The 14,604-nt window shown below is 31.4% G+C and overlaps 2 protein-coding genes across 2 annotated transcripts; one reads left to right on the forward strand and one right to left on the reverse strand.

Moving 5' to 3' along the window:
- The first annotated feature begins 2,591 nt into the window (after positions 1-2,591).
- LOC107647463 (glycerol-3-phosphate dehydrogenase [NAD(+)]-like) lies at positions 2,592-7,324 on the forward strand. The gene is made up of 11 exons (XM_088491040.1): positions 2,592-2,711; positions 3,234-3,310; positions 3,422-3,494; positions 4,800-5,017; positions 5,129-5,236; positions 6,263-6,326; positions 6,414-6,451; positions 6,531-6,651; positions 6,785-6,839; positions 6,942-6,990; positions 7,169-7,324. Exons 1-11 carry the CDS (start codon positions 2,615-2,617, stop codon positions 7,322-7,324), a joined length of 1,056 nt encoding a protein of 351 aa, XP_088347166.1. The 5' UTR covers positions 2,592-2,614.
- Positions 7,325-7,915: 591 nt separating this feature from the next.
- Positions 7,916-11,930, reverse strand: LOC107605081 (uncharacterized). Its single transcript, XM_088491866.1, has 5 exons — positions 11,282-11,930; positions 10,110-10,146; positions 9,750-9,986; positions 9,619-9,666; positions 7,916-8,575 (listed from the first exon to the last, which is right to left on the reverse strand). Exons 1-5 carry the CDS (start codon positions 11,581-11,583, stop codon positions 8,093-8,095), a joined length of 1,107 nt encoding a protein of 368 aa, XP_088347992.1. The 5' UTR covers positions 11,584-11,930; the 3' UTR covers positions 7,916-8,092.
- Between the last annotated feature and the right edge of the window lie 2,674 nt (positions 11,931-14,604).

A 14,604-nucleotide genomic window follows, 5' to 3' on the forward strand; every position in this document is an offset into this window, starting at 1 on the left:
ATTTAGGGAAAAGAAATATAAAGTAAAGATATTTTGGGATTTTGCTACTGTTAGAGTCAATTAAGCATCTTAAGAAGTAATTCAAAGGATATAAAAATAGATAAAATGAAATATTAATTCATTATTTGTTATCTTTATGTCGTCTTTCAACCGATATTAAAAAATTATTTTCAGTGATTTGCATCTATTCGTGATAGGTGACGCTTAATATTTTTCTTAAAAGTCTTTGTCTAATCATAAAATTTATAAAACAACTTGGATCTTGTAACCTTCTCTTTTTTCTATCTTTTACATAATTCTCTATTTTAATGTGATTTTGAAAATAAGAAAAATAAAAAAATTAATCACAATAAAATGTTAATCAAACTTAAACATGTGAAATAGAAAATACAAAAATTCAAGAAGCTAATCAAATTGCCTTAAACTAAAAAAAATAAAAAACTTATACCTTAACCATGTTATATGCATCATCTTTGATAGCCATATTCATTGTCCTCCAACTCTCTTTACAAATAAAAATTTATTGAAAGTCAACATCTAAACTCTTCAAAAACCCATTTAATAAGCTAATCGCCTGATTAATTGGTTAAAACTCTGTTAAATCGAAATATGATCTTTCTACCAAACAAAAGTGCTACTCGTTGAAGACTCATATCTCTTGTCACACCATCCTCTAAGAAAGAAAAAATAAAATTTTGTGTGATTATCATTATACAAAAAGAAAATAAAATACAACGACATAACAATTTAAAGTATCTAAGATAGGAGAAAAAATTATACCAATGATATTAACAGTCTAATAATCAGTATCTTTGCGATGTTGGTATTATTACAACCGTCGGGTTCTTGGGCGGCAAATAAGTCGTGACATGGTCATCGAACAATTCAACCTCATTCGTCTTTGGGTCGTAATCTTCATCCTCCGAATATATATCGGCAACTTTATAGCATATGTGGTGCTGGAGCTTGAGGGTTATCACTGTGATTTGACAGAACCAGTGTTTCATTGCGCGGTGAACAAAATGATCCGATATTAATACGAAATGTTTGAACACTATTAATACAAAAATAAATGAGCTCTAGTACGTAGTTGTTCACTTGATATATTAGTTCCCTTAGATGTTGTTTCATTCTGCAGGTAAAATGAAATCATTTAAAAAAATATTAAAATTAGAATTGAGTATAGAAATTAATAATTTATACGTAGTTTTAATACAAATTTATGTAATTAATGTGAACGAAAATCATTCACCAAACTAGCTTGAATTTGGAGATTAGTTCTGGCTACACTTATGTTGTACCCAAGTTTTTTAGGCATTTTTGTTAAACTTTGACATGAAATAAAGTTATTAAACAAATATTAGTAACTCGAAATTTTCAAGGAATAATGCAATAAAATCAGTCAGTATTCATAAAACTATAAGGATAAAATTCATTTCAAGTACAAAAAGAATGGCATTAAAATAAACATGTAAGAAAACATGAAAAATATGAAACAATGTGATTTAGATCTCCGACTTGAAACTCTGAGTACCAATCAGCACATATATATCCAACTTATATGTTAGAAAACTAAATAAAAGCTAAGTGGTACATATATATCACAAGAAATTAATTGCCATAGCCACCAGAAAGTTTTTAATTCCTAATGGATGCATTATATATCCACATTGGGACCAAATTAAAGGTGCTTCTAATAGTAATCTAAATTAAATATCATGAACAACTAATAAGGATAAAAAAATTCAGAGAGTTTAACAAGCTCTATTACATTGTGTGAAATATTTTACAAAGATCAGATTATTACACAAACATCTATGAGCACAAATCTAATAAAAATTGTGAGGAGCACTTCTTGTAAGTTATATGTGATAAAATACAAAGATTACAAGTACAAAACCGGTTAAGCATATATATCTGTTATATATTGATTAATAATTTTATAAATATTAATATAATAAATTAAATCCACCGTTCAAATAAAGTTACATGGGGGAGATCAAAAAAATAAAGTTACATGGGTAAGTATAAATTGATTGAGTAGTTATAATTTTTTTTAAAACTAAACTAAAAAATTTGACTAGTTTTGTTATCCAAAATTAACGTATATAAAGTTTTTAATAAAAAATATCCTGAATTGCTGCATTTGAATATAGAATTAATGAATGTGTAAAAATACAAAGGATCTTTCTTAAAAGCAATTCACTAAATGTTTTTTAAATTTTTAATACAAGAAAAATTGGACTATTTTTTGGCGCTCTATTAACAACAAGCTATCAATGGAATAAAAGCCTCCTTAACCCAACCCCTAATATTCGTAACAATATTATTACTTTTATTATGAAGGTAATAATTAAATTATAAGCAGGTAATAGTCATAAACGACGTAGTACTAATGTTGTCCAAGGTGTACCGTAGGAAAGTTTTATGGAATCGCCGCATTTAACTCCATGAACTTAGTTTCTTTCGAAACGTGTATGGCCTCTTAATCACTTCACTTATATTCACTCTTTTCTTCTTCTTCCCTCTGCTTAAATTCTTCCCTTTCATTATCTCTCATTTTTTGATCCTTTTTGTTTAGTTCTCTTCTTCTCTCATAACCCAAATAGATCCAATGAAGAACAAAGTGACAGTTGTTGGAAGTGGCAATTGGGGCAGTGTTGCGGCAAAGCTCATTGCTTCTAACACCGTTCGACTCAGCTCCTTCGATGGTACACATTTCTTCTTCTACTTTATATTCCTGCATGCATGTATACATAGCAATGGTACCATGCATACATTGTCATGTTATCGTTAATTCGTTATTGCAGACATGTTTGTTATCTTTCAAACTCAAACCAATTTTAATGGTTAATAATGTTGTGTACACTACAATAAAAATATCATTTTATTTTTAGGATAGCTAGCTAAAAGTAATTCTTTTAAGAGTGTATATATATATATTTGACATTATTAATTAAATGTCAATATTTTTTTATGGTAAAGTATTGTACCATAGAACCTTTTCTTGGATACTTCTTATATAAACAATTAAAGTATTTTCTGTGCAATCATTGACAATTTTTTTTATTCAAGAATCATTTAACTATCAAAATGTAAACACTTCTTTACCATTAATAACGTGACCAATTTTCATATAATTAGAGAAAACAAGTCTCACTGTTGGTTCATAACTTCATGTAACACACTTCTAGGTATATTCTATATATTAACGAATCCATTGAAATGTTTAGATGAGGTAAGAATGTGGGTGTTCGAAGAGAAATTGCCAAGTGGGGAGAAGCTTACGGATGTAATCAATAGAACCAATGTGAGTACTAAGCACACATCCATTCTCCAATAATAATAATAATAATAATAATAATAATAATAATAATAATAATATATTCTCGTTGAATGACTATTAGTATTGTTTTTGCAGGAAAATGTCAAATATCTCCCTGGAATCAAGCTTGGAAAAAATGTAGTTGCAGACCCTGACGTTGAAAGTGCAGGTTTAATATTTTTTCCATCATTTTTTTCCTCCCTAAATTTCAGTGTCATATACATACATTGTGACTCTTTTTGGCATGCATACACATTTTTGTAACTTATTAGATACATAAAAGCAAAGATATACTATAATCCTATTTTAACTTAATTGTTTCTGAAAGCTAGAGGTTAGATTTGAAAATAAAAGATACAATAAAGTACACTTAGTCCCTTTGATGAGGTATATTGAATAATGACTATCTTGCTCATTAATTTTATTTAAAAACCTAAACTCCACCAGTCTACCGGTCGGGTTACTTGTGTATATATTCCATAGTGTAATAAAATATTATGAAACGACTAATAATTTTATTCTCTCTCTTTTTTTTTTTACAAATCATAGTATAAAATAGAATATATTGATAAACTTTCCACCTTATATTACAATATTTTGAATTTCAATTGATATATAATGTAAAACTAAAATTCTAGTTGCTTGTACCCAAACGAATTAATGATAAGTATTTTGAATTACTATCGAATAATATCAAAATATTAAAATAGTCTATTTATAAACGAGTTATATTTGTATGGTAAAAACTCAGATGAAGTGGACTTCACGTGAAGTTGATACCTAAGAGCCATTAGATGAAAATTTAGTCAAATCAGCCAAATCATTTAACGACTCTCAGATATCAACTTCACGTAAAGTCCTGAGTTTTCACCTATTTTTATTGACTCGATTTATCCATTTTTAAGCGGCACATGATTTGTAGTTCATTTTATTGGCAACTTTTCTACCACTTTAATTTTTTACAACAATTGACACTTGATAGATAATGGAAAAGTATAGGGTACCAACATATTATCTGCCAACTTCTGCCAATTCTTATTTATAATTGTTTCATAGAAGTGTGTTTGTGGATGTGTCTAATAATTAATATATTTTAAATACATATATAAAGAGACACATCCAGAAAATATATTTATAAATACACTTCTATTAAACATATCTATGAAAAAAACATTTTTATTAGACACATTCACGAACACACTTCCATGAAACACAATTATAAATAAGAGTTGGCAGAAGTTGGCAGATATGCTGTTGGTAACGTAGCGAAACCGATAGATAATATGCAAATATTTTGTTATGACTGTATTATTTAATAAAAAAAAATCATATGCCTATAGAAACAAATTTAGAATTTTGCAAACATAAATTAAAAAAAAAATGGGGATTGGAAAATCTACCGATTTATTTTAACATGGGTTCTTTTTGTAAATCAAGTTTTGTTCCATTAATTATTGTTTTGCCAAACTTGCAGTAAAGGGTGCGAATATGTTGGTATTCGTAAGTCCACATCAATTCATGGAAGGAATATGCAAAAAACTTGTTGGGAAAATAGGGAAAGACACAGAAGGTATTTCCCTTGTGAAAGGAATGGAGGTGAAGAAGGAAGGCCCATGCATGATCTCCACCCTCATTTCCAAAACATTAGGAATCAATTGTTCTGTTTTGATGGGGGCTAACATAGCAAACGAGGTAGTCTAATTAACCATGCTTAATTAATATGTGTTGGCTAATAACTAATAAGCTTATATATTATATTATATATGGTATAATTTTCTAATAATGTGTGTGATGTTTTACTAGATAGCCTTGGAGAAATTTAGTGAAGCAACGGTTGGATACAGCAAAAATAAAGAAGCTGCTGAGAAATGGGTTCAGTTGTTTGGAACTCCCTATTTCATTGTGTCAGCCGTGAGTTCTTTTATTCCATTTGTAGAATTCAACTAAAAAAATTACTAAGATTCAAAAATTGAAAAAAAAAAAAAACATGTTTGGTACATCTTTAAGTGTCAAATATATAATATAAAGTTGATATAGGAATACTTACTTAGTTTAGCACATCTTTTCTTGATAAGCAACAACTTAAAATAAATAAATAAATAAATAACTGATATAGAATATAAATACCTAAAAAAAATCAATCATCTTGAAACAATAAATATATTAAAATCGTATGAAAGAACACATATTTAAACACAAATAACTTACTACAAACATACTCTAAACAATTTAAACATCAAGACAGAGAAAAGAGGAATGCTAGGGGTCAGCAACTTTTGTGATTTATACTCATCAAATAACCATCAATGATAGTTTTAATAGTGTAAGATTGGTGTGATATTTCATCCAATAGCTCACTTTTCTTTACTGGTTACATGTTGGCCAGAATTTAACAAAGTTGCTGGCCCCTTAGACATATTCAATTAATCACCAAGCTTCCATTCATTGAATTTTAATAAAGAAATAAGTGCACAAAATGAAGAGAGATCTTTGGTTAATTGATGACGTAGTTTGAAATCTTGAAAAATTGTTTATACATCATTTTTCTCAATAAAGATATTTAAAGAAGGGAGGAACTCAGATATATATTCAGCACATACAGGGATGTACAGAAAGAAAAAGAAGATTTATGATATTTTTTGTGGATCCCTCCTTTTTCTTTTTCTTTTTTTTTTTTAAATAAAGCTTGACTATGTATGCTATGTACACTTAGCATCTGTATGTGAGTATGAAACTTTAAAGAATAGTGGAATGTTATTTCTTTCTTTGTCTTTGCATTTAATTTATTATGATGAGTCAATCCCTTCTATAATATTTTATGAAACCATTTAATCATAGCTTACACTTTTGAGATGTGCTTAACATAGACAATTATGTCATCTAATATGTCATGAAAGAAACCTAAAATATTTGGCTTGTTACATTATAATTTATTAGGTCCAAGATGTGGAAGGTGTCGAAATGTGTGGAACTCTGAAAAATATTGTGGCCATAGCCGCAGGTTTGTTGCACAATATTCACAATTTAATTTGTGGTTTCCTCCTTCACATTTTATAAAATGAGCAAGAAATGACACAAATTTTGGTAGGTTTTGTTGATGGCATGGAGATGGGAAACAACACTAAAGTAAGACAACATTTTTTATTTCTTATTATTTTTCTTTGTTCATTTTGTTTCTTAATTTGGGTTCTCTCCATATGTGTAGGCTGCAATCATGCGAATTGGTCTGAAAGAGATGATAAAGTTTTCAAAGATGTTGTTTCCATCGGTTAAGGATAGCACATTTTTTGAAAGTTGTGGTGTAGCTGACCTTATAACCACATGCTGTAAGAAAATGGATTTAGTTTACTATAATTATTATTTGTTTCGTTTCAAATCATTATTTCATACTTTAAAAATTCATATAATATTGATAGTTCAATTTATTTAAAGGAGATTTTTTTTTCTTTATTATGGCAGTGGGTGGAAGAAACAGGAAAGTTGCTGATGCTTATGCAAAAAATCAAGGGAAGCGGTTTGTTTTTCACTCTAGACCTGAGTATCTTTACGAGTAAATTAAGAAAAATAATAAAAATTTAGTTCTATCTGACATATTTGTTTAATTTCTACTTTGTAGGTCTTTTGACCAGCTTGAGGCAGAGTTGCTTAATGGCCAGAAATTGCAGGTACAATCCTTGGTCCCAATTACTTAATATTGGTTCAAATGTAAGGCAAAAACAAAGAAAAATATTGGTCAGCTAATATTTTTCTAATTATTTATGCATGATTTTTTAAAAACAGTAATGTTAATATATTGCGTCTTGGCGTGTTACCCATTCATGTGTATTTTGTTGTGATAATTAGGGTGTATTAACTGCAAAAGAGGTTTATGAGGTTCTAAGTGATCGAGGATGGGTAGAGCAGTTTCCACTCTTCTCAACAGTTCATGCAATCAGCATCGGTCGCCTTCCACCTTCCGCCATAGTCGAACTTGGCGATTCCAAGTACTCTTACTCTTAACGACCATGTTAGATGTACACTAAAATCAGTCATGTTAGAATATAAAATACACATTGTAAATGAGTTAAACAACGTGTATTTATACATAACTAGTTCATCTTGGTGATTGTAGGTCGGCAAATAAACAGGTTGGTAACAGTACTCTTTGAAGGAAAAGAAGGAAAGCCAAACTACTCTTACCTGACGTTATGACCATTAGTTAAATTTTTTGCAGTGCAAGTAATTAATGCAATAGAATTACATACAATAAACAGATTTAAAAGCCCATCAAAATGATATTATCCAAGATTCAACCTTGGACTCCACTGAAGATGATGAAGCCGATAATGTGATGAAGATGTCATCAACGGGAGCGATTAGAGTTCCAAAACCTTCATCTATTTATACAGCTTATTTATATTTTAGGTTCATATTTTGTATGATTTTCCTTTTTTTCCTTGTTTTCTTTTTGTCATCATCTTTGTGTATATATAAGCCTATATGCAATGAATGAAAGGATCAAGTTATTTCAAAATCTTAATTAGACAAAAATGATGAAGCTTTATTTCAAATATGGACAAGAAATGCGAAACAAAAGGGGGTATTACCATCTGAACAAAAAGTGACTCCCACTGTAAAACCAGAAACTTTCTTGAGTAGCAATATTTACCAATCTCTGTCAATAAGTCCGTACACAACAAGAATAACAATTTTGCTTCTTTTTTTTTCCAAGAAAAAAAAACCAATCCGTGCATCAATATAATTTGATTATAACAAAGAATTATCCTTCTATCCCGTCCTTATTCTGTCTAGCCGATCAACACTTTTTCTTGCCTTTTCCAATTGATGGTCGATGCTTTTTCGAGACTTCTCATGGCAATCTACACTCCTCCGGGACCTATCCTTCCTATCGAAAGACATTCTCAATTTCTCCAACATGTCAGCATTACTGGACAAATTTTTCTGTTTATCAGGCCTGTCTGTGCTCTTCCTTGGCTTTTCTCTGCAATCAGTGCTCTTTCTAGTTACTTCAAAAATATCTGTACTCTTTCGAGGCTGCTCGAACTTATCTGTTGTGCTTCGGAAAGAGAATCGTTGGGATGTGGACTTCTCCACTGTTGTTATGAACTTCTTCAGATGCTTAATATACTCAGGAAATAGCTCCAAATCGCAGTGGTTACCTCCGTTGAGCCACAGTGGTTCATACTTCTCTTTACACAGTTCCCAGAGTTGCTTACCATGGGAGCAATCAACAACTTCATCTGCAGTACCCTGCACACAATGAAAAACGAAACCATGGGTAGCTGCAATCAAAAGATATTAATCAAATTCATCATTAAATAAATATTTGTAAGGAACAAACATTGAAATGGATAAGTTTTTTACATCCTCAAGTGTCTGATTAAGGAAGGAAAATGAAAGGGAGATTGTTGATTTCCTTGAATGTGTCAATGACTTATCTGTTATTCAAAGTTCAAATGCTACCTAAGTGTAGGACAACACATTTCAAAATCTAATACTGGAATAGTGGAATTTATGTATTGATCTCAGCTTATCCATTTTTGGTAAACAATGCAGTAGCAAGTGTTGCAAAAATACTGAAAGATGAGATTTACTAGTTAATAGAGAAGACTAAGGTCTTTCATTTATAGTAGAAACACTGAAATCTGTACAATGTTGCATATGTTTCAATCATGAGAGATAATGTAAACGGAGATTCTCTAAATGAATATCTCATCGCCTGTTGCAGCATAGACACAATCACACTAAAGTATGCATGGAGCCCCTTTCCACAGACAAGAAATATACATACATAGTATGCGAGATTTCAAGAAGCTGAGGTTTAGAGTGTTAGATGGACACAGCTGTTTGCCTGTGAGTCGAGATGCTGATTCTGTATCAACAACTAGAACCTGTGAGTCTGTGACCCTGTGATCAGTAGATCATTAGGTAGCCACATTTCTTCCAAAAGGCTATGCCTACAATTATACTTTTCCCCAGTATTATACACTTCTCCCTTCTTTTCCTTGTGTTTTTCCATTACACTTCATCTAGTTTCCCTTCTATAGAACATTCTTTTCTTTATCATTTATTGTTCTAGACTTAAAATATAGAAACCATTTAATTTCTATTTTGAATATCCGGCACTAACAGAAATCTGTGCATAAGGAAACAGATGTACCAAAAGCATATTAGCCAGTAAGCTAAGAAAACAAAAATGTCGAAAGACTGAAAATAGTCACGAAGCTAAGCACATAAAACTAAATAACAGATGCAGTTATATAGCACAAAGAATTTCTTTGAAGCATACTTACATGGATTATGAGAACAGGACAATTAACTAGTGGAATTTTGTCGATATTCTGCAGAACACAACTCAAAGAGCTCAAATTAGATCAAGGAGTATGAATGAGGAAATGATTAGAAATAGAAAAATATATACTACCTTATATATGTCGAACCAGTATGTGTGCTTGACCGGATACATGACCCTTAAGCCAGAAAGTATGGGACTATGCAGAACAACGGCTCTTAATTGAGGCAACCTAGCTGCAAGATCCAAACTAGGGCCACTGCCAACAGATTGTCCATAAAGGATTATATCTTCCTGCTTGGTGCCATAGCTTTCTTGTAGACACTTGTATGCAGCCTCGATATCGGAATATGTATTCTGCTCACTTGGCTGCAGTTCAGGAAAAATAATGCTCCTAAGTAGATGAGTTTAGTTCTATCATCATGTCACGCCCATAGTTACGCAGAACACAAATTAGACAAGCATTTCGTATTCTTGAAAAATAATACCAACCTTCCCAGATGACTGTCCATATCCAGAATAGTCGTACCTACATAAAATTATAGATAGTAATTATAAGAATCACCACCATCTTAAAACTTTTTTTCTTTCAAATTGAGTTCCAATTAAATTCTAAGCAATGCATTGGAGACAAAGTAGTCCATATTTCTGTGATTTTAATCCAAAGTGGATATTTAACAAGTTAGATAGATTTCAGCCAGCAAGAATAAGTTATTGCTGATTTTGCTCCAAGTTCATGAGCTGCAAACACAATTGTAGAGGCACACCTTAACAGCGCTGCAGTACTAAAGGTTACTGCAATTCTGAACACACCAACCACACTGAAGCTAGATTCCCATATATTCAAAGATAACATGCACTTGAAAGATTATGCAAAAAGGGTTCACAAATTAGTATCATTACACCTACAAACCCTGGTAACATGAAAGTCAAACAAACACAATTCATTCAGAAATATCCCCAACTGATCACAACTTTCACGTCTCCCAATTTAGTCCTTCAGTTTATAAATCAAACTCAAATATGCATCACTCATACCAGAACACTACACAAAGACTTTTTAGCTGAAAAACAGACAACAATCATCCCCAAGAAGTCCGAATTACCATTCATTGATTCCACCCAACAGAGGTATAACCCACAAATAGCCTCCAAAAAACACCACTCTGATCATTCTCCCAAGCTCTATTTACTAAATAGGGAAAGTATTAAGAAATTAATACATTCACGAGATATTAAATGCAACTACATTTTTAGTATTTACAGCCTTGGTTCATGATATCTGTCATTCTGGTCATTTGCACACTAAGAAAGAAACCCAGACTTAAGAATTTACCCAGACTTAAGAATTTACCCAGACTTGAGAATTTATTGTAGAATTCTTTGCTAAAATACTTAAATAACAAACCTATAGTATCAATGTTTCATTGTAAAATGTGCTTATGAATATGTGAAAGCTAAAAGTAAAAATCACTCCATGAATATTACCGAACCAAGAAAATTCTTCAAAATAACAGATATGATCATCAATTTCTTCCTCTTTCAAAGCCAACTTGACAGAAACTCAACCACCAGAAAAAATGAGAGCAAAGCACCAAAAAGCAGTGAATTCAACACAGAGAAAGAGAGAGAGAGAGAGAGAGAGAGAGAGAGAGAGAGAGGACCCCATGAGGTTGACACGGAGGTGGATGCTGAGCTCGATGAAGAGCTCGTACATCTGGCCGAGATCGGCGGCGTTTCCATGGGAGTACAGGACTGTGGACGTGGCCATTGGATGCCGAATGTAAACCGCCACTATCTCCGTTCCCCGCCGCGTCGGCAGCTTCAGCACCTCCACGTTCTCACGGTGTGGAAACGGCGTGAGCAGCAGCAGCCCCGTCATCTCGTCCCGTACCAGCTTGTACGACGGCGGACTTGGCGGGAAGAAAGCGAACTTCGCCGCCATTGATGACGTCACTCCCCCCATAACAAAAACAATCACACCCTCCTCTCTCTGGGTTTTTCTAATTAGGAATGAATTGGTTCAGAACTTCAGATCTTTCTTCTTCTACTACTACTTTTTCTTTTTCTTTTCTTCTTTCTTTTTAATTATTTATTTGTTTATTTCCAGGAGCCTTTTTTCTTTTCGGAAGGAAAGGTGGTGGTGATAGTGAAAGTGAGCTCTTTGTGTTTTTCTTTTCTGCAACCCCTTCTTTTAGCTTCTAAGCTGGTTTCATTCATGATTCATTTTTTATTTCTTATTTTTTGGTACATTCATGATTAATTTGCATGATTGGGACATCTCCCCTTTCAAAATGTGCTATCAATAATAATAACTACTCTTACGGGGACTACTATACGTCCAGTTATTATTGTTAACAAACGGAATTATAACTTGATTACGTGTGAGTATTAGACAAAGGAAATGCTACGGGTTAATGGTTTGTTTGGCTAAATTTTTATGAAAATTTTTGTTTTGAATTATTTTTTTAAAAGATTTATAAAAAAGTAGAAATAATTTTATGTTTAAATATTTTTATATTAAAAAAATTATTTATTAATTATGTTTGTGTATAACAATATAAAACTTTTTTATTTATTTATTATGAGAAAAAAATTAAAAAAAAAATTTCTAAAAAATATAAATTATAATTTTTAAAAAAATATTTTTTTATTTTTCTAATACTTTTATTTTTATTATTAGAAATTTATCAAATACGTTAAAAAGAGATCGATCAAGATCTTTTTTTATTAATTTAATAGCACCCAAAACAAACACTAATTATAAAATTTTTTAATAAATTTTTAGAGTAGTAACTCAAATAAATCTCAAACAATTTTTCGGCAAGATAGTTTAGTTTCTGTGAAAATTTAATTATTAAACACTGAGATTTATTTTCATTAGACAATACCGTTTTTATGTTAGTTTTATTTGTTAAAAAATAATGGAATTTGTTCAGGTTGAGATAAATATGATGGAGAAAATTAATTTGAGTTGATTGAATAATTAAGTAAGTATTAAAAATTTAAATTTTATTTTATATATATAGCAATCAATTAGTTAAGTAAATTTTTAATAGAATTCACATTTATAATAAAATAGCCTCTGAAAAAAAAAAAGTATGAAGGGAGAGCTCAAGTTTATTTTAAGACTTCATATCATACTCTGAAAAAGAGCATCTATATTCATCAATAAAAGTACTTTAAAGAGCTTCTAAAGATGAAAAATGTCAAGCTTACGACAATTCTCATGCACCTTTCTCAAGTCCTTGATGCTGAGAAGGATGGAGAAGGTGTAACATTATATTATATTTATATTTATATTAGTTAATTATTAACTATATATATTATATAAATCAACAATATTTTTAACTTGATATGTCAACAAAGGCACATTTGCGCTTAGCGTAAAGACAATATTTTCTTCATCGCCTTTAACGAAGAAGACTCTTATTGGTTAAACGTCTTCATTCAGAAAGACAGAGAACGTAAAAGCATTTCTCCAACGGGCGCATCCCGCTTTAGCGAGTGTGACATGGCAAAACGGTGATACTTAAATAAATAGTTTGAAAAATAATGACATTTTGCTTTGGTAACAAATTCTAGTTGGTACACTGGTAAAAAAAATGATATACTAAAACTAATATTAATGCAACGTAACACACAGACAATCAAAGAATCATATCGTCATTTTTTAAATACACTAAAACTCAAATCCTTCAATATCTTCATTTTTTATGTCATCAACATCTTGAAGTGTCCAATTTTTCAATTTAACTCATTCGTCATGTTAAGACTATATTAACCCTTGAAAATACATCATTGAAATGAACTATTTGTGCAACCATCCTATCCTAGATTACAAAAAGGATTCTAAAGAAAAATATGTACATATCTTTTCCAACGATGGAATTACAAATCCAAGTGTCTATTTGGTCAAAGGTTGGTAAGATCATAATCATAATTGGACAAAGGAATGCAACAAAACCAGTTTAGATTTTGTGATCCTTAGGCAGCGCCCTCATTTCGAGCTCATCAAACACGAGCTTCATCAACATGCAAAAGCAAAACCCAGAAAGAAAAATCCCAAGAAGATGATACCAATGCTCATCATTATTCCCTAAAAACACAATTCGGCTTCACTATTGATGATCTTAGAGAGAACATAACTCTTCCATCCAGCATCAGTTACTCCAATCTTAAACCAATGATTGAAAAGAATATTTTACCACTTTAACCAATCATGTATCGGCATATCATATGGTATGTGGGATTTCCAGCCAGGGCCATTTGGTAAAAATTTCCCATCCATAATCATGTCAGTCACTCTGTGGACCCTGATTGCCGGGACTAAGCCAGGAATCAAGCTAAGACGACAAATGCTAAGTCGCTAACCATCATATTGTGGTAGGAAATAACCACCGATATAACATATTAAAATCTTTAATTAGACACCAAAAAAATATTAAAATCTTTAATCAGAGAATAATAAGGATAGAGAGTAAGGGCAATGTTTGGTTTATTCTTTGGATTGTATGAATAGAGCACTGAAAGAGAAAGGTGGGGGCTTGGAAGCACTCAGCTTAGCTATATCTTCTAGCTGTCTTTGTTTAAGAAAATGCTTCCCATAACTTCTACAGCTTATATCTAAGCTGATGCTATATTTTTAATGCTAAGGGTATGTTCAGTTGAGGGTAAACATAAAATGAGGTAAAATTTCTACCTTGTTTTTTCTCCCCAATCAAGCATACAGTAAATGCAATAAATCACAGCAGAAAGAGCCCTCCCATTTACGTAATTACAATAACATTGAGTGATGCACCATTAAATTGATGGTTAGAAGCAATTGAAAAGAACAGGTGGCAGTGTTAACGTGGGTAATGCCTACCATCATGTCTAATCTTCCCTCTTTAAAAGAACAAAAAAAGATACATAAAAGGCAAAAGCAAAGATTCAATGCACTAACATAAGGGGAAAACATTTCAGCAGATGATACAAATTCCTGGAC

Source organism: Arachis ipaensis, chromosome B6 (assembly GCF_059453495.1).
Source record: "Arachis ipaensis isolate K30076 ecotype BB chromosome B6, ASM5945349v1, whole genome shotgun sequence".
Classification (NCBI taxonomy): domain Eukaryota; kingdom Viridiplantae; phylum Streptophyta; class Magnoliopsida; order Fabales; family Fabaceae; genus Arachis; species Arachis ipaensis.